The sequence below is a fragment of the Perca fluviatilis genome, chromosome 6 (genome assembly GCF_010015445.1).
Source record: "Perca fluviatilis chromosome 6, GENO_Pfluv_1.0, whole genome shotgun sequence".
Lineage (NCBI taxonomy): Eukaryota > Metazoa > Chordata > Actinopteri > Perciformes > Percidae > Perca > Perca fluviatilis.
In genome coordinates this window covers 40,378,841-40,399,394 of record NC_053117.1, presented here as the reverse complement: position 1 = coordinate 40,399,394, position 20,554 = coordinate 40,378,841, and the positions used below count along the sequence as shown (strand labels likewise).

At 42.2% G+C, this 20,554-nt stretch overlaps 1 protein-coding gene across 1 annotated transcript; it reads right to left on the bottom strand.

Moving 5' to 3' along the window:
- Positions 1 to 1,271: 1,271 nt before the first annotated feature.
- tmem230b (transmembrane protein 230b) lies at positions 1,272 to 20,000 on the bottom strand. The gene is made up of 3 exons (XM_039802032.1): positions 19,645 to 20,000; positions 18,212 to 18,352; positions 1,272 to 1,579 (listed from the first exon to the last, which is right to left on the bottom strand). The coding sequence occupies exons 1-3, from the start codon at positions 19,723 to 19,725 to the stop codon at positions 1,439 to 1,441; spliced, it is 363 nt and encodes a 120-aa protein (XP_039657966.1). The 5' UTR covers positions 19,726 to 20,000; the 3' UTR covers positions 1,272 to 1,438.
- Between the last annotated feature and the right edge of the window lie 554 nt (positions 20,001 to 20,554).

Below are 20,554 nucleotides of genomic sequence, written 5' to 3'. Positions count from 1 at the left end.
TTTTAGTTTAACATGAAACAGCCCCGAAATCACCATCACCAAACCCAACCAGACTCCATGTAAATAATCAGGACTTTTAGCGCGTATAGAGCCAGCATATCTCCACCAGACTCCATGTAAATAATCAGGACTTTTAGCGTATAGAGATACACCATATCTCCACCAGACTCCATGTAAATAATCAGGACTTTTGGCGTATATAGACCGCAGCTATCTCCACCAGACTCCATGTAAATAATCGGACCTTTAGTGTGTAGAGCCAGCATATCTCCACCAGACTCCATGTAAATAATCAGGACTCTTAGCGTTATAGAGCCAGCATATTTCCACCAGACTCCATGTAAATAATCAGGACTTTAATCATCGTAAAAAACACACTTCATTCAAAGTGGACAGAAACTAAATAAAACTACCAAAAGCCGTCTTGGTTCATCTTTCCACTGTTCCAACAATCACCACTCTGGTTTGGTTGAAATAAACCCTTAATTCACCCATTTACATGTGGAGATATAATGGCTCTATACACGCTAAAAGTCCTGATTATTTACATGGAGTCTGGTGGAGATATGCTGGCTCTATACATGCTAAAAGTCCTGATTATTTACATGGAGTCAGGTGGAGATATGCTGGCTCTATACACACTAAAAGTCCTGATTATTTACATGGAGTCTGGGTGAGATATGCTGGCTCTATACACTAAAAAGTCCTGATTATTTACATGGAGTCTGGTGGAGATATGCTGGCTCTATACATGCTAAAAGTCCTGATTATTTACATGGAGTCTGGTGGAGATATGCTGGCTCTATACACGCTAAAAGTCCTGATTATTTACATGGAGTCTGGTGGAGATATGCTGGCTCTATACACGCTAAAAGTCCTGATTATTTACATGGAGTCTGGTGGAGATATGCTGGCTCTATACACCCTAAAAGTCCTGATTATTTACATGGAGTCTGGTTGGGTTACTGAGTTTAGATTATCTAAATGTAATAATATATAAAATAATATAAAAAAAATAAAAGATACTCTTTAACATAAACTTTAATTAATTTATCAAGCTAAAACAACAAATATACTAATCAAACAACGTCTGATACTGACTGGGCTTCCTAACAGCAGGCGGTCATATAACCTCATGACAATAACATCCAAATCATTCAGATTTAGATGAACTCACAGATCGTCGATCATCACGTCCATTAAAAATCAAAACAGCACAGCGCAGGGCAAATGCGCAAAAAACACGAGGCTGTTAAATAAACGGTAAGTCCACAAACCAATGGGTGACGTCACAGCTGCTACGTCTGTTATTTTGTTTTTACACACTATGTTTTTAAACTCATCTTCTTTTAAAATATCAGTGCCCTCGAATTAGCCGAAGCAGAATATTAAGAGTATACGTGAGTACAGGAAGACTGTGGCTGAAGCTTTGGCGTTTTCAGTCATCAAAGTCGGGGATATCGTCGTAGGAGTAGCCCCGGTAACCCCTTGATGCGTAGTACGCTATCCGTAGGTGGTAAATACCAGGCAGGAAGACGAGGATCCCGATGATGAGGACGGGTACGGTTCGGTCCGAGTGCTGAGAAAGAAGAGAGAGAGAAAAACATTTCAGTGAGGCATCCAGTTTAAAAAGGTCCCATGGCATGAAAATGTCACTTTATGAGGTTTTATTAACATTAATATGAGTTCCCCCAGCCTGCCTATCCTGCAAATTATTATTCTAAGTGTCTGACAACATTATGGAAAGGATCCCTACAGAGATAGAGCTTTTAGTTAAAGAGTAAGATCATTTTAGTTTAACATGAAACAGCCCCGAAATCACCATCACCAAACTCCACCAGACTCCATGTAAATAATCAGGACTTTTAGCGTGTATAGAGCCAGCATATCTCCACCAGACTCCATGTAAATAATCAGGACTTTTAGCGTGTATAGAGCCAGCATATCTCCACCAGACTCCTATGTAAATAATCAGGACTTTTAGTGTGTATAGAGCCAGCATATCTCCACCAGACTCCATGTAAATAATCAGGACTTTTGCAGTGTATAGAGCCGCCATATCTCCACCAGACTCTATGTAAATAATCAGGACTTTTAGTGTGTATAGAGCCACCATATCTCCACCAGACTCCATGTAAATAATCAGGACTTTTAGCGTTATAGAGCCAGCATATCTCCACCAGACTCCATGTAAATAATCAGCTTTTAGGAGGTATAGAGCGCATATCTCCACTCAGACTCCATGTAAATAATCAGGACTTTTAGCGTGTATAGAGCCAGCATATCTCCACATGTAAATGGGTGAATTAAGGGTTTATTTCAACCAAACCAGAGTGGTGATTGTTGGAACAGTGGAAAGATGAACCAAGACGGCTTTTGGTAGTTTTATTTAGTTTCTGTCCACTTTGAATGAAGTGTGTTTTACGATGATAAAAGTCCTGATTATTAACATGAAGTCTGGTGGAGATATGCTGGCTCTATACACGCTAAAAGTCCTGATTATTTACATGGAGTCTGGTGGAGATATGCTGGCTCTATACACGCTAAAAGTCCTGATTATTTACATGGAGTCTGGTGGAGTCTGGTGATGGTGATTTCGGGGCTGTTTCATGTTAAACTAAAAGGATCTTACTCTTTAACTAAAAGCTCTATCTCTGTAGGGATCCTTTCCATAATGTTGTCAGACACTTAGAATAATAACCTGAGTCTGTCAGCGGCAACAACAGAACTTTTTAGTGGACGTAAAAAAATAGGGTCCAAGGTTGAAAAACTCAAAAGTTAATTTTAACCTTTAATAGAGATCGCTCCATACTGTGAAATACTGTAAAAACTCTGTTCCTAATACTCACAGTGACCCCGAAGTATCCAGCCAGGAGAAGAGAGCCGATGATGATCAGCAGAGAGCCGATTAGGAAGAGGACTGTGGCAGCGCTATGGCTTTGTGTCTGCACTTTTGGGGGGCCCTTTGAACTGCAGATTGGGAGAAATATTTCATTAAAACACCTTTCTCTGAGACACAGCAGGCTTTCTGTTGTATTCCGTGTTTTTTCCCTACCATGTACTAAAACTTGACGGCAAAGTGTAGTCTCATTATGCGCTTGGAGTTGTGAAAAGGAAAGCCAGTGACTGTCTGACAGATGAATGACCGTAGTGAGCCATGAAACTATCCTGCTACATTTAGTCTGAAGAGGTCCATGGGTTCTTTAGGCATGGAAACTGTTTTTACAGAAGTTATGGGTGTTCATTTTAAAAAGGGTAAACCCACACGTTTACACACAAAGATCAATTAACCGGGTCAACACACACAAACCACACACCACACACACACACACACACACACACACACACACACACACACCACACACACACACACAAAACACACACACACACACACAACAACACACAGAGAGAACACACACAAACAGAGAGACAGACACAGACACACAGAGAGACACACACAAACAGAGAGACAGACACAGACAAACACACATACCAAGACGGACAGAGACAGAGACACACACACACACACACACAGAGACAGTGACAGACAGAGACACACACACAAATACACACACAGAGACACACACACACACACAGAGACAGTGACAGACAGAGACACACACACAATACACACACAGAGACACACACACACACACAAGACAGACAGAGACAAACACAAAAATACACACACACACACACACACACACACAGACAGACAGAGACACAAACACAAATACACACACAGAGACACACACACACACACAGACAGACAGAGACACACACACAAACACACACACACAGACACACACAACACACACAGACAGACAGACACACACAACACAAAACACACACACACACACCCACACACACACACGCGACAGACACACACAAAAACAACACACATACCACAGACACACACACAGACAGACGATAGACAGACAGACAGACAGACAGACAGACAGACAGACAGACAGACAGACAGACAGACAGACAGACAGACAGACAAACAACACACACACACACACACATACACACACACACACACCCACACATCACACACACACAATACAAGGATCAAGTCTTTTGGGAGCTTTGACCCATAGCCTACGGTTTGAAGCTGTCAATTTGTCAACTCAACACTGACAAAATGTCGTCACATGTTCAGTGACATAGTGCGCAGAAGTGACATCATTTGCCCAAATGATACTGAGCTAAGAGTGGTCTTTTGTTGTCTTCTTACCTGTAGGTCGATGTGCGCCGTCATCATCAGAGGCCACCCGGGAGTACCCGACTCTACCCGACACGACGTTCCGAGCAGGCATCTTCTTCAGCCGCTTCCACGCTGTTCACGCTGTTTCAATCTACCGACGCCGTCATAACGTCACCAAGTCAAGCGGAATATTAACGTTACTGCGACGTGATGAGGGCTGCTAGCTGTTATTCCCTGAAACTAGCTAGCTAGTTTGAGGAGGTTACAGCGAGCTGTTGTTCGTTACCAAGGCTTCTATGACCGTTAAACCGCCTCTGGCTGGCTGCTGAGACTCTTAACGGCTCTTCCGTGTTTATGCCTCGTGTACGTGCGTGCGCAGCGCACGGCGGCACAACGAAGCGTCATCGGATAATGTAGGCTATAAAACAACATCCGCAAACCAAAACATGTACAGTAACACACACATGGTATAAATACACACACACTACAACACACACGTACACATGTACACATGTACACAGTACATACACACAGACACACACACACGCACACACACCTGTACACGCACGCACACACACGCACACACACACACACACACACACACACAAACACACACACACAGACACACACATACACACATACACACACCCCCAAAACGCACACACACACACACATATACACACACACGTAGATATGTACACACACACATCAAACACACGCACATGTAGGCCACACATACACACATTACACACATGTATACGCGCGCGCCCGCAACACACACATACACACGTACACACACTCCAAAACACACACACACACAACACACACTACGTACACACACATACATGTACACAGACACACACAACGCACAATAATACGCACACGCACACACACGCACACACACACAAACACACACCACACACAGACACACACATACACACACCCCAAAACACACACACACAACACGTAGACATGTACACACAATACTCAGACACACATGCACATAGTACACTTGCACACCCCTAACAACGTACACATGCACACAACACGCACACGCACACGCACGTACACACATAAACACAACACAACACACACGCACGCACACACCACACAACACACACACACACACAAATTCCAAACATGTACAGTAATCTTATTGGTTTAATTTATTTAATTTGACTTCACAAAATAAAAAATAACACATCTTAACCGCTTTAAAATGCATTTGTATGTGAATTAAAAAATATGTTAAGACTCTCAAACTCAAAACACCACCAACAAAAAAAAGTAACACAATTGTCAAATTGTAGAACTTTTTGTTCATTTTTAGTCTGTCATTTGTCTTATTGACGTCACTCTGGAAAAATTCATGTCAGTCATTGTCCCCAACTCAAAGATATCCAGTTTGATGTCACAGGGGAGGAGTGAAGAGATACGAAAAAATTCACATATAAGAAGCTCTGTTGAAGAAGATCTCTATACATGAATATTATTATTATGATGAACGGTCTCCTTGATGGCGACGTGCACTGCTCCATGTCCGCTACACGGGGCGCGGGGGGCGCGTCTTTAGAGACCAGGTCCTGACGCTGTGGTGTCAGGATTCATCTCTTTTGTGTCCGTGTTCATTTCCCTGAGATGTTCTCGCGGGGTCAGATTTTAATAAAAACCGCGTGCTCTCTTGAAGATAAGGTGTCTGTCTCCACTGCAGGTTTTAACACACAGTCAGACGGTGACCTCTTGAAGGCTGCTTTTGAGCTCTGGACCACACACACACACACACACACACACACACACACACACACACACACACACACACACACATACACAGACACACTTTTAACCATTTTATTATATTTCCACGTGGAAAAATAGTAGCCTACAGGGACAACAAATAATACAGATGCAGTACACTATACACAAACTCATGGACCAGTGGCACGTGTGCATATCTTCACAATATCACTTTACAGTTTTTCACAATCGTATGACACTTTTATCAATACTTTTAATAACTTTCCTAAACTCTTAAGGCACCAACACACCTACAACACCCCCATTGGCAAAACAGTTAATTTCATGCTCAAAATCACACATTGTAAACTAAACTCCAACACTGATTTTCAAAATACAATAATTCACTAACATAATACACTATTTACCAAAACAATGCAATCATGTCTCAAAATCAAATAATTCTTCCAAAACACTAACACATGTTCCTCTCCCAACAGGAATATTTAGTCAATCATAGCACAATGTCATACAAAACACTAACATCCCATGGAATTACAGAAATCTGCATTATTTTAAATATGTCAGGTCTGCCCTTATAGAATAGACAATAGTGATTGTATTGATCATAGGTTGTGTTTTGCACTGCAGTCTCTTTGAAGCCTCTCACATTTTTGTTCTTGTTGGTTTTAGTAAATTTTTAAAGATTATTTTTTGGCCTTTTCCCTTTAATTGGACAGGACAGCTAGTTGAGAAAGGGTTCTTAGAGAGAGAGAGAGAGAGGGGGAGAGACATGCGCAATAGTCACAAGTCAGATTTGAACCCTGACCTCTCAAGGCCGAGGCATAAATCTCCAACATATGTGCTCTGCTCTACCCACTGAACCCAATCTCGCCTCCATTTTTGTTTCTTTTGCTGCAGAGATTCAATACAAAAAGGATTAACCCATCTCTAGAGTAGCTTTATAGAATGTGGGTTTATGAAAAAAAGGAGACAGAGACAGAATTGTCCTGGTACTCCTCTTCCTCTCACTCTGTGGAAGGCATTTTTCTTATTTCTCTGTGTTCATCTACAGTATATTGTTCAAATAGGTCCCTCTTTACTGTACTACCATATGATCATGTGGATGGAAGGAACCTCAACACCTGAGTGTGTTTCCTAGAAGGAACCAGCTGTGATCGATCTTATAACTTCAATCAGCTGTTTCTCAATAAATGCATGTATAAAACCAGGGATATATTTTAGTGTTTCAATTTACACATGAACAGCTGTCTCACTTTGACTTTAGCCTATAAGTTAGGGTTTAGAACATGATGTTATCTGTTCTGACATACAGTGTGAAAGCATTTGTAACTTTGGCAGTGAAGATCCATTGTTTTGGTTTCTTGTGGAGCTTGTATGTATAAGCAGTTCAAGCATTTAAAATTTTATGCTAAATACACATGCATTTTGTGTCAAAGCAACAAGAAATGTGTTAATTTTATAGCCTACACAGACGGATGTTGTGCTAACTGTGTTAAGAGTTTAGGAAAGTTGTTAAAAGCATTGAAAAAGTGTCATAGCCTTACTGTAGCAACTGTAATAAGTAATAACACTCACTAGTAGATAAGTAGTACCAATACTCACTCTTAAGAGATAAGTAGCACAATACTCACTCTTAAGAGGATATATAGCACAATACTCACCTTTTTATGGAGTATAAGGGTAATTAACACCTCACTCTGATAAGGTAAGCCACACAAACACTCACTCTTAAGGGTATAAGTAGCACAATACTCACTTCTTAGGCCCAGAGGATAAGTAGCACAATACTCACTCGGTATAAGTAGCACAATACTCACTCTTAAGAGGATAAGCAGCACAACACCTACTTCTATGGGTATAAGTAGCAACAACACTCACTCTTAAGGGTATAATAGCACAATACTCTCCTAAGAGGATAAGTAGCACAATACTCACTCTTAAGAGGATAAGCAGCAATCAACACCACTCTTGCATATAGTATAAATAACAATACTCACTCTTAAGGGCATAAGTAGCACAATACTCACTCTTAAGGTATAAGTAGCACAATACCCACTTCTTAAGAGGATAAGTAGCACAATACTCACTCTTTAAGAGGAAAGCAGCACAAAACCTCACTCTTAAGAGGATAAGTAGCAAAATACTCACTCTTAAGAGATAAGTAGCAACCACAATACCTCCACTTCTAAGGATAAGTAGATACCACTTTTAAGAGGAAAATCCAAGTACAACAAAAACCTCACTCTTTAAGAGGATAAGTAGCACAATACTCACTCTTTAAGAGGATCAGGCCACATACTCATCACTCTCTTAAGAGGATAAGTAGCACAACACTCACTCTTATGGTATAAGTAGCAACAACACCACTCTTAAGAGGATAAGTAGCACAATACCACTCTTTAAGAGGAAAAGTAGCACAAACACACTTACTTTAAGAGGATAAGTAGCACAATACTCACTCTAAGAGGATAAGTAGCACAAACCTCACTTCTTAAGAGGATAAGCAGCACACAATACTCACTTCTTAAGAGGATAAGTAGCACAATACTCACCCTCTTAAGAGGAAAAAGCACAATACTCCACTCTTAAAGAGGGTAAAAAACCAAAAAAAAAAAAAATTAAAAAAAGCACACACTCATTAACAAAAAAAAATAAGTAGCACAATACTCACTCTTAAGAGGAAAGTAGCACAAACCTCACTTCTTAAGAGGATAAGTAGCACAATACTCAACTTCTTAAGAGGATAAAGTAGCACAATACTCACTCTTAAGGTATAAGTAGCACAATACTCACTCTTAAGAGGATAAGTAGCACAATACTCACTCTTAAGAGGAAAAAGTAGCACAATACTCACTCTTAAGAGGATAAGTAGCACAATACTCACTTCAATACTCTAAGAGGATAAGTACCCACAATACCTCACCCTCCATGGGTATAAGTAGCACTATCCACTCTTAAGAGGATAAGCCCCACAAGAGCAAAAGTAGCACAAAAACTCAATTTTAGATAGCACAATACTCACTTCTTAAGAGGAAAAGTACACACAACCCAATTTATAAGAGGATAAGTAGCACAATACTCACTCTTAAGAGGGATGGAAGCACAATACTCACTCTTATGAGGATAAGTAGCACAATACCTAACTCTTAAGGGCATAAGTAGTACAATACTCACTCTTTAAGAGGATAAGCAGCACAATACTCACTCTTAAGAGGAAAAAGTAGCACAAACTCACTTCTTAAGAGGATAAGTAGCACAATACCCCACTCTTAAGAGGATAAGCAGTACCCATAACACCACTTCCTTAAGAGGATAAGCAGACCAATACTCACTTCTTAAGGGAAGTAGCACAATACTCACTCTTTAAGGGTATAAGTAGCACAATACTCACTTCTTAAGAGGATAAGTAGCACAAATACTCACTTCTTAAGAGGATAAGTAGCACTAATACTCACTTCCTCAAGAGGATAAGTAGCCACAATACTCACTTCTATGTATAAGGGTAGAAAGCACAATACTCACTCTTTAAGAGGATAAGTAGCCCCGCCCCACCACCAAAAGCACAATACCCTCACTCTTTAAGAGGAAAAGTAGCACAATACTTCCACTTCTTAAAGGTGATAGAATGCAAAACCGATTTTCCCTTGTCATAGTTGAATAATGATGGGTAACTAGGACATACATAGACGCCTAAATCCCATTGACACTCTCTTTCCGCTAAGTCTCACTCATTTGAAACTGCCTCTGACAACTCAATCAAATCTCCATGAGCTCCCTCCTTATTTGGCTCTTAGTCATATAGGCTAGCACCACTGATCTGGAGGTCAGCAGTCTTCAGAATAGGTCGGCAGATCCTTGTGAAATTAGCATACATTGTTCATATGCTATTTTACCATTCAATCCACTTCTGAGACTTTTCACGCTGAAATGAACTACGAGGCTCAATATGGGCCGCTTTAGGGAAAATGCACGACCTAAACCGCCTGGGTGTGAGGGAGATGGAGTCTGTCCCTATAGGAGACCTTGAGCGCCTTTTTCAGTCCCTCCAGAAAAACGTCCGATCCCATAAATCAACGCTGCAATCAGGTCCAAAGTCTCGGCACATACTTTTCCGTACCGCATTTCCAAAAAATGTAAGCGGTGTGCTTGGCTGATTCTCATAAACGCCGTACTACAGCAAAGTCACATATACATACATATATTCTCAGCAGAAAGCAGCCATAACGCTATGAAGGCTATTGTTGTATATTATTGTATTGTTGTAAATTATTGTATGACCGAAAAGATTGTATAGCTGTATTTTGCATATCCATTTTACTTTTGTATAATAAGATTTTGGGAAATAAGGGGCAAGGATCCACCTTTGTGTGTGTGTGTGTCTCTGTGTGTGTGTGTGTGTGTGTGTGTGTGTGTGTGTGTGTTTGTCTGTGTGTGTGTGTGTGTGTGTGTGTTGGTGTGTGTCTCTTGTGTGTGTGCGTTCTGTTTCGTGTGTGTGTGTGTGTTCTGTGTGTGTATCTGTGCGTGTGTGTGTGTCTGTGTTCTGTGTGTGGTTTGTGTGTGTCGTGTGCTCCGTGTCTGTGTGTGTGCGTGTGTGTCTGTGTGTGTGTGTTGTGTGTGTGTGTGTGTGTGTCTGTGTGTCCGTGTCTGTGTCTGTGTGTGTGTGTGTGTGTGTCTGTGCCCCGTGTGTGTTGTGCGTGTTCGTGTCTGTGTGTGTCTGTGTGTGTGTGTGTGCGGTGTGTGTGTGCGGTGTGTGCGTCGCGTGTAGGTTCGTGTGTGTGTGTGTGTCTGTGTGTGCCCTGTGGGTGTGTGTGTGTGTGTAAGTGTCTTGTGTGTGTATCTGTTTTGTGTGTGTGTGTCTGTCTGGTCTGTGTGTGAGTGTGTGTCTGTGTCTGTGTCTGTGTGCGGCGCCCGCCCCCCCCACCTGTGTGTGTGTCTGTATCAGTGTGTGTGTGTGTGTGTGTGTGTGTGTGCGTGTGTCTGTGGTTCTGTCTGTGTGTGTGTGTGTGTGTTGTGTGTCTGTGTTCAGTATCCTGGTGTGTGTGTCCGTGCGTCTGTGTGTGTGTGTGTGTAAAATCTGTGTGTTGTGTGTCTGTGTGTGTGTCTGTCTGCGTGTGTCTGTGTGTCTTCTGTGTGTGTCTCTGTGTCCGTGGTCTGCAAGTGCAGTTCAGTGTGTCTCTGTGTAGCGTTGTGTGTGTCTGTGTGTAGGTCTGTGTGTTGTGTTTCTGTGTGCGTCTTTGTGTGTGTGTGTTGTCTGTGTGTTCTGTGTGTGTCTTGTGTCTGTGCGTCTTGTGTGTGTGCTGTAGGTGTGTCTCTGTGTGTGTCCTGTGTGTGTGCCCGTGTGTGTGCCCTGTGTGTGCTCCTGTAGTTCTGTGTGTGTGTTCCCCTGTGTGTGTCTGTTTCTGTGTGTGTCCTGTGTGCGCCCTGTAGGTTCTTTTGTGTGGTCTCTGTGTGTGTCTCTGTGCGTCTCTGTGGTGTCTGTGTCTCGGTGTGTGTGTCCCGTGTGTCTCCTGTGTGTCTCTGTGTGTGTGTTCTGGGGTTCTTGTCTCTGTGTGTGTGTGTCCCTGTGTGTCTCTGTGTGTTGTGTCTGTGTGTGTCCCGTGTGTGTGTCTCTGGTGTGTGTCTCGTGGTCTCTGGTGGTGTCTTCTTTGTGTGTGTCTCTGTGTGTCTGTGTGTGTGTCTCTGTGTGTGTCCCGGTGTCTGTGCGTGTGTGTGTCTCGCCTGTGTCTGTGTGTGTTCCGTGTGTGCGTCTCTGGTGTGTTCCCCGTGTGTGTCTCTGTGTGTGTGTGTCTCTGTGTGTGTCTCTGTGTGTGTTCTGTTTGTGTGTGTCTCTGTGTTCCCCTGTGTGTGTCTGCGGGTTTGTGTTGTGCGTCTCTGTGTGTGTTCTGTGTGTGTGGTTCCTTGTGTGTGTGCTCCTGTGTGGTTCTGTGTGGGTTCTGTGTCTCTGTGGTGTCTGGGGACTCAAATGAGCTTATTTTGCTCTTGCCTGCTCCTCTCGAACGTAATCCTTTCTCATATTATTTTTCTTTTTGTTGTTAGATTCTTTGTGCTCTATTGAATGTTTGGTAACATTGTTGATTGTTCGGGATAAACTAAACTAAAGTTGACCTTAATTCACATGTGGAACGCTTCATCGGTAGCTCAACAGTTTTTCTCTTTTCATCAAACCAAGTAGTTTTGCAAGTTCCCTGCACCTCATCGCGATACAATTGCATAAATATCATACCGCATTATTCCATCGTGATTTTTAAGAAAACCGTACGCATAATTAAGGATTTTTCTGGAAGGACTGGTTCTCATGGTCCAGGATCAGGAGGATGAGAGCCAGTGTCCTCACTGTTCAGCGGGTTCAGAAGGTGCTGGTGTAGACCCCCCATGTTTGTACTGACTCCTTCCCACCTGAGGAAAGATAATGTCAGTTGTGTGTGTGTGTGTGTGTGTGTGCGAGTCCAAACCATTTTCACACTGGAGCTCACTTTGTTATTATTCATTTCACCTTACACGCGACACGTTTCTTAATATAAAATAACACGTACGTATACACACACATCGCGGTCCCAATAATATACCACATAACGCTACATCGGGCCAATAATATAACAATATCCGGCCATCGCCAATCACACACACTCGCCGTACTCCACACACACACACATTACGTACACGCATATGTACACACACATACATCAGACACACAAACTACACCCACACATACACATCACACACACACATATAAACCAAGCAGACACACACACACACACAGCACATAATAATATACTTCACACAGTAGCCATTACCGTATGCCACACACATCATACACACACGATAACACACACACACACATCATCATCATCACACAATACACACACACACAATAATAATAACGTACATCATCACATACAGCACACGGTAACCGTACATTCGACACACACAATACTAACAATAGCCAAATGCAAATAATACAGAATATCAACTACCAATAATAAATACAATCACACCCCCCAATACCCCTGAAATGAATAATGCATGCTGCTGTAGGTGTCTCCTGTGGCCTTCCATTCCCCTGCTGCTCTGAGGAGAACTGGCCGGTCCTGTAGACAAATATAGACTCGAGCGCCAGGATGCTTTCTGGGGCATACTACGTCATGATACCTGCCTCTCAGGGTAAAGGGTGCCATAATAACAGTAGATACATCTGCTCTGTTGACCACGTTATTAGCACAGTATATGCATATTCTTATTAGATGGGCTGGTAAGCAGCCAATAACACACCTCATGTTGCCTCTTACAGTTATAGAAAACCTTGACGGCAGGTCGTGACCGGTCGCCCTTCTGGAGGGGAAACAAACCCTGATTCATTCCTTTGTGTCCTGTGTGTGTGTGTGTGTGTCTGTGTGTGTGTGTGTTTGTGTGTGTGTGTGTGTTGGTAAGTTGTGTCTAGTGTATAATAAGCATAATACCATCCTCTGTGTTTCAGAATTCTCTTGTCTTCCACCGTACGCCCATGAATCATTGTTCTGCTAACCGCGTGTGTCCTGTGTAGTCTGTGTGTCTGTGTGCGTATGTCTGTTTGTGTGTGTCCGTGTGTGTGTCCGTGTGTGTGTGCGTATGTCTGTTTGCGTGTCTGTGTGTGTGTCTATGTCTGTGTGCGTCTGTGTGTGTTCAGTGTGTGTGTGTGTGTGGTTCGTGTATAGTGTGTGTCTGTGTGTGCGGCTTGTTTTACTATATCTCGTGGGTCCAAAACCAGGGAATAAGCATATTTGTGGTTCTGTACATTGTGCTTTGTGGGTCTAAAATGCTGGACCCCTACAAGATTAAGCAATTGATGAACATTGAAACAGAAATGCACCTAATGAAATATCTTAAAGCAACAAGACAGACAATCTTTAGGCAGTCACGAGAAGAAGAGATAGGAAGGCTGACTAAGGCTATAGCGCCTTTATGCATCTTCTAGGAGACAGAAATTCGGGTGATATCCAACAGAGGCTAGTATTGGTATAAAAATAGAAGAGATGGATGAAAAAGAAATTGGAGTCAGTGTCAGACCGGAGACTTTGTTGCTGGCTAGGAATTGAAAGTCTTGAAAGGAGGCGGCTGATCCATATTAAGTGTTGAAATTAATCAAATAATTCGATGCATTAATGGAATCGTGGGCGTGGGCGATGCTGCATCGATGTCGGCTGACTCATAATCAATTATTTCTATTTACAATTTAATGTAAAGAAGTAGGCTAACAACATTTCTGTTTACATATTCTGGTATGTTAGCACACATTCAGGAAGAGCCATGTGCTCAGTGCTGTATAGTTTTATGTATCAAGTTATTTAGTATTAGAGCACTGCAGAATGTTTGGTTTTTGAAGCGCTATGAATTAAATATCCTACATAGCTTTAATAGAAACATGGATTTGACGTATCGTTTTGCATCGAGGATATCGAATCGTGACATGATAATCGTAATGGAATCGGCAGATCAGTGAAGATTCACACCTCTAACCCATATGCATATGAAAAGTCTGTTTGCAATATCATTTTACTAAAGATTGTTTTAGTTTAACTGAACGAATCCTGAGTATTCATTTCCTGGTCTGCCTTTCAACGAACAGCATCTTTTCTCCACAAGGTATCATCACCACAGGGGGTACTGTCCATCAGCAGGAACAGAAACACATGAGACTTTTATCAGTCCACAATGATTTAGCCTTGACAAGGTTACTTATACATTAAGATATCAACTGTGCACAGACATACCTTAAAAGAAGGGAAGGGTTTTGAATAGCAGACCAGAATACCAACATATAGGAAATATTGTTAAATGTTAACCTTCTCCATCAGGAAGATGGATCAGCTGAATTGGTGACTTTTTAAAATCAATTTAGCATCCTTTTCGTGGTCTTTTTCACATGGTGATTTCACACACACACACACACACACACACACACACACACACACACACACACACACACACACACACACACACACACACACACACACACACACACACACACACACACACACACACACACACACACACACACACACACACACACACACACACACACACAGCTTTTATCAAACCAATAATAGCCTTTTATTAAATATCTGTTTTCTATCAGACAAGAAATAGAAAATGATGTATGATGAGTACATCACTTAGCCTATAATCTTTATCTGAAAGGGTAAAACTTTGGTATTTTTTTTTTAACTTGGCCCCTAATTTTCCATGTTTTTGTGTCAGCGTGACTGATGGGAACAACCATCTTTGAAACTGGTCCAAAAGAAACAGGCTGCAACGTAACGTTAACGATCAGCGTCCACTAAAAGTTCTGTTATTATTATTATTCTAAGTGTCTGACAACATTATGGGATGGATCCCTACAGAGATAGACCTTTTAGTTAAAGAGTAAGATCCTTTTTAGTTTAACATGAAACAGCCCCGAAATCACCATCACCAAACTCCACCAGACTCCATGTAAATAATCAGGACTTTTAGCGTGTATAGAGCCAGCATATCTCCACCAGACTCCATGTAAATAATCAGGACTTTTAAGCGGCGTTATAGAGCCAGCATATCTCCACCAGACTCCATGTAAATAATCAGGACTTTTAGCGTGTATAGAGGCCAGCATATCTCCACCAGACTCCATGTAAATAATCAGGACTTTTAGTGTGTATAGAGCCAGCATATCTCCACCAGACTCCATGTAAATAATCAGGACTTTTAAGTGTATAGAGCCAGCATATTTCCACCAGACTCCATGTAAATAATCAGGACTTTAATCTCGTAAAAAACACACTTCATTCAAAGTGGACAGAAAACTAAATAAAACTACCAAAAACCGTCTTGGTTCATCTTTCCACTGTTCCAACAATCACCACTCTGGTTTGGTTGAAATAAACCCTTAATTCACCCATTTACATGTGGAGATATAATGGCTCTATACACGCTAAAAGTCCTGATTATTTACATGGAGTCTGGTGAATATGCTGGCTCTATACACGCTAAAAGTCCTGATTATTTACATGGAGTCTGGTGGAGATATGCTGGCTCTATACACACTAAAAGTCCCTGATTATTTACATGGAGTCTGGTGGAGATATGCTTGGCTCTACTCCACACTAAAAGTCCTGATTATTTAATGAGTCTGAATGAGTATGCTGGCTCTATACACTAAAATCCTGATTATTTACATGGAGTCTGGTGGAGATATGCTGGCTCTATACATGCTAAAGTCCTGATTATTTACATGGAGTCTGGTGGAGATATGTGGGCCTCTATACACGCTAAAGTCCTGATTATTTACATGGAGTCTGGTGGAAATATGCTGGCTCTATACACGCTAAAAGTCCTGATTATTTACATGGAGTCTGGTGGAGATATGCTGGCTCTATACACCCTAAAAAGTCCTGATTATTTACATGGAGTCTGGTTGGGTTACTGAGTTTAGATTATCTAAATGTAATAATATATAAAATAATATAAAAAAAATAAAAGATTTCTCTTTAACATAAACTTTAATTAATTTATCAAGCTAAAACAACAAATATACTAATCAAACAACGTCTGATACTGACTGGGCTTCCTAACAGCAGGCGGTCATATAACCTCATGACAATAACATCCAAATCATTCAGATTTAGATGAACTCACAGATCGTCGATCATCACGTCCATTAAAAATCAAAACAGCACAGCGATGGCCAAAATGCCAAAACACGAGGCTGTTAAATAAACGGCCAAGTCCACAAACCAATGGGTGACGTCACAGCTGCTACGTCTGTTATTTTGTTTTTACACACTATGTTTTTAAACTCATCTTCTTTTAAAATATCAGTGCCCTCGAATTAGCCGAAGCAGAATATTAAGAGTATACGTGAGTACAGGAAGACTGTGGCTGAAGCTTTGCGTTTTCAGTCATCAAAGTCGGGATATCGTCGTAGGAGTAGCCCGGTAACCCCTTGATGCGTATGCGCTATCCGTGGGGTGGTAAATACCAGGCAGGAAGACGAGGATCCCGATGATGAGGACGGGTACGGTTCGGTCCGAGTGCTGAGAAAGAAGAGAGAGAGAAAAACATTTCAGTGAGGGATCCAGTTTAAAAAGGTCCCATGGCATGAAAATGTCACTTTATGAGGTTTTATTAACATTAATATGAGTTCCCCCAGCCTGCCTATCCTGCAAATTATTATTCTAAGTGTCTGACAACATTATGGAAAGGATCCCTACAGAGATAGAGCTTTTAGTTAAAGAGTAAGATCATTTTAGTTTAATGCATGAAACAGCCCGAAATCACCATCACCAAACTCCACCAGACTCCATGTAAATAATCAGGACTTTTAGCGTGTATAGAGCCAGCATATCTCCACCAGACTCCATGTAAATAATCAGGACTTTTAGCGTGTATAGAGCCAGCATATCTCCACCAGACTCCATGTAAATAATCAGGACTTTTAGCGAATTATAGAGCCAGCATATCTCCACCAGACTCTATGTAAATAATCAGGACTTTTAGTGTGTATAGAGCCACCATATCTCCACCAGACTCCATGTAAATAATCAGGACTTTTTAAGCGTGTATAGAGCCAGCATATCTCCACCGAACTCCATGTAAATAATCAGGACTTTTAAGTGTATAGAGCCAGCATATCTCCACCAGACTCCATGTAAATAATCAGGACTTTTAAGCGTGTATAGAGCCAGCATATCTCCACATGTAAATGGGTGAATTAAGGGTTTATTTCAACCAAACCAGAGTGGTGATTGTTGGAACAGTGGAAAGATGAACCAAGACGGCTTTTGGTAGTTTTATTTAGTTTCTGTCCACTTTGAATGAAGTGTGTTTTACGATGATAAAAGTCCTGATTATTAACATGAAGTCTGGTGGAGATATGCTGCTCTAACACGCTAAAAGTCCTGATTATTTACATGGAGTCTGTGGAGAGATATGCTGGCTCTATACACGCTAAAGTCCGATTATTTACATGGAGTCTGGTGGAGTTCTGATGGTTGATTTCGGGGCTGTTTCATGTTAAACTAAAAGGATCTTACTCTTTAACTAAAAGCTCTATCTCTGTAGGGATCCTTTCCATAATGTTGTCAGACACTTAGAATAATAACCTGAGTCTGTCAGCGGCAACAACAGAACTTTTTAGTGGACGTAAAAAAATAGGGTCCAAGGTTGAAAAACTCAAAAGTTAATTTTAACCTTTAATAGAGATCGCTCCATACTGTGAAATACTGTAAAAACTCTGTTCCTAATACTCACAGTGACCCCGAAGTATCCAGCCAGGAGAAGAGAGCCGATGATGATCAGCAGAGAGCCGATTAGGAAGAGGACTGTGGCGAGCGCTATGGCTTTGTACGGCACTTTGGGTGGGCTCCTTTTGAACTGCAGATTGGGAGAAATATTTCATTAAAACACCTTTCTCTGAGACACAGCAGGCTTTCTGTTGCAATGCCGGTTTTTTCCCGCCCATGTACTAAAACTGGACGGGCAAAGTTAGTCTCATTATGCGCTTGGAGTTGTGAAAAAAGTGAAAGCCAGTGACTGTCTGACAGATGAATGACCGTGTGAGCCATGAAACTATCCCGTTACATTTAGTCTGAAGAGGTCCATGGGTTCTTTAGGCATGGAAACTGTTTTTACAGAAGTTATGGGTGTTCATTTTAAAAAGGGTAAACCCACACGTTTTACACACAAAGATCAATTAACCGGTCAACACACACACACACACACACACACACACACACACACACACACACACACACACACACACACACACACACACACACACACACACACACACACACACACACACAGACACACACACAAACAGAGAGACAGACACAGACACACAGAGAGACACACACAAACAGAGAGACAGACACAGACAAACACACATACCAAGACGGACAGAGACAGAGACACACACACACACACACACACACAGAGACAGTGACAGACAGAGACACACACACAAATACACACACAGACACACACACACACACAGAGACAGTGACAGACAGAGACACACACACAAATACACACACAGAGACACACACACACACACACAGACAGACAGAGACACACACACAAATACACACACAGAGACACACACACACACACAGACAGACAGAGACACACACACAAATACACACACAGAGACACACACACACACACAGACAGACAGAGACACACACACAAATACACACACAGAGACACACACACACACACACAGACAGACAGAGACACACACACAAATACACACACAGACACACACACACACACACACAGACACACAGAGACACACACACAAATACACACACAGACACACACACAAACACAGACAGACAGACAGACAGACAGACAGACAGACAGACAGACAGACAGACAGACAGACAGACAGACAGACAGACAGACAGACAGACAGACACACACACACACACACACACACACACACACACACACACACACACACACACACACACACACACACACACACACACAAGGATCAAGTCTTTTGGGAGCTTGACCCATAGCCTACGGTTTGAAGCTGTCAATTTGTCAACTCAACACTGACAAATGTCGTCACATGTTCAGTGACATAGTGCGCAGAAGTGACATCATTTTGGCCCAAATGATACTGAGCTAAGAGTGGGGTCTTTTGTTGTCTTTCTTACCTGTAGGTCGATGTAGCCGTCATCATCAGAGGCCACCCGGGAGTACCCGACTCTACCCGACACGACGTTCCGAGCAGGCATCTTCTTCAGCCGCTTCCACGCTGTTCACGCTGTTTCAATCTACCGACGCCGTCATAACGTCACCAAGTCAAGCGGAATATTAACGTTACTGCGACGTGATGAGGGCTGCTAGCCTGTTATTCCCCTGAAACTAGCTAGCTAGTTTGGAGGGAGGTTACAGCGAGCTGTTGTTCGTTACCAAGGCTTCTCTATGACCGTTAAACCGCCTCTGCTGGCTGCTGAGACTCTTAACGGCTCTTCCGTGTTTATGCCTCGGTCTGCAGTGCGCCTGCGCACAACGAAGCGTCATCGGATAATGTAGGCTATAAAAACAACATCCGCAAACCAAAACATGTACAGTAACACACACACGTGTGTACACACACACACACACACACACGTACACATGTACACATGTACACATGTACACACACACAGACACACACACACGCACACACACCTGTACACGCACGCACACACACACACACACACACACACACAAAAAACACACACACAGACACACACATACACACATACACACACTCCCAAAACGCACACACACACACATATACACACACACGTAGACATGTACACACACACACAGACACACGCACATGTAGGCTACACATGCACACATACACACATGTATACGCACGCGCGCGCACACAGACACACACACACACGTACACACACTTCAAAAACACACACACACACACACACACACATGTACACAGACACACACACACGCACACACACGTGTACACGCACACACACGCACACACACACAAACACACACACACACAGACACACACATACACACACTCCCAAAACACACACACACACACGTAGA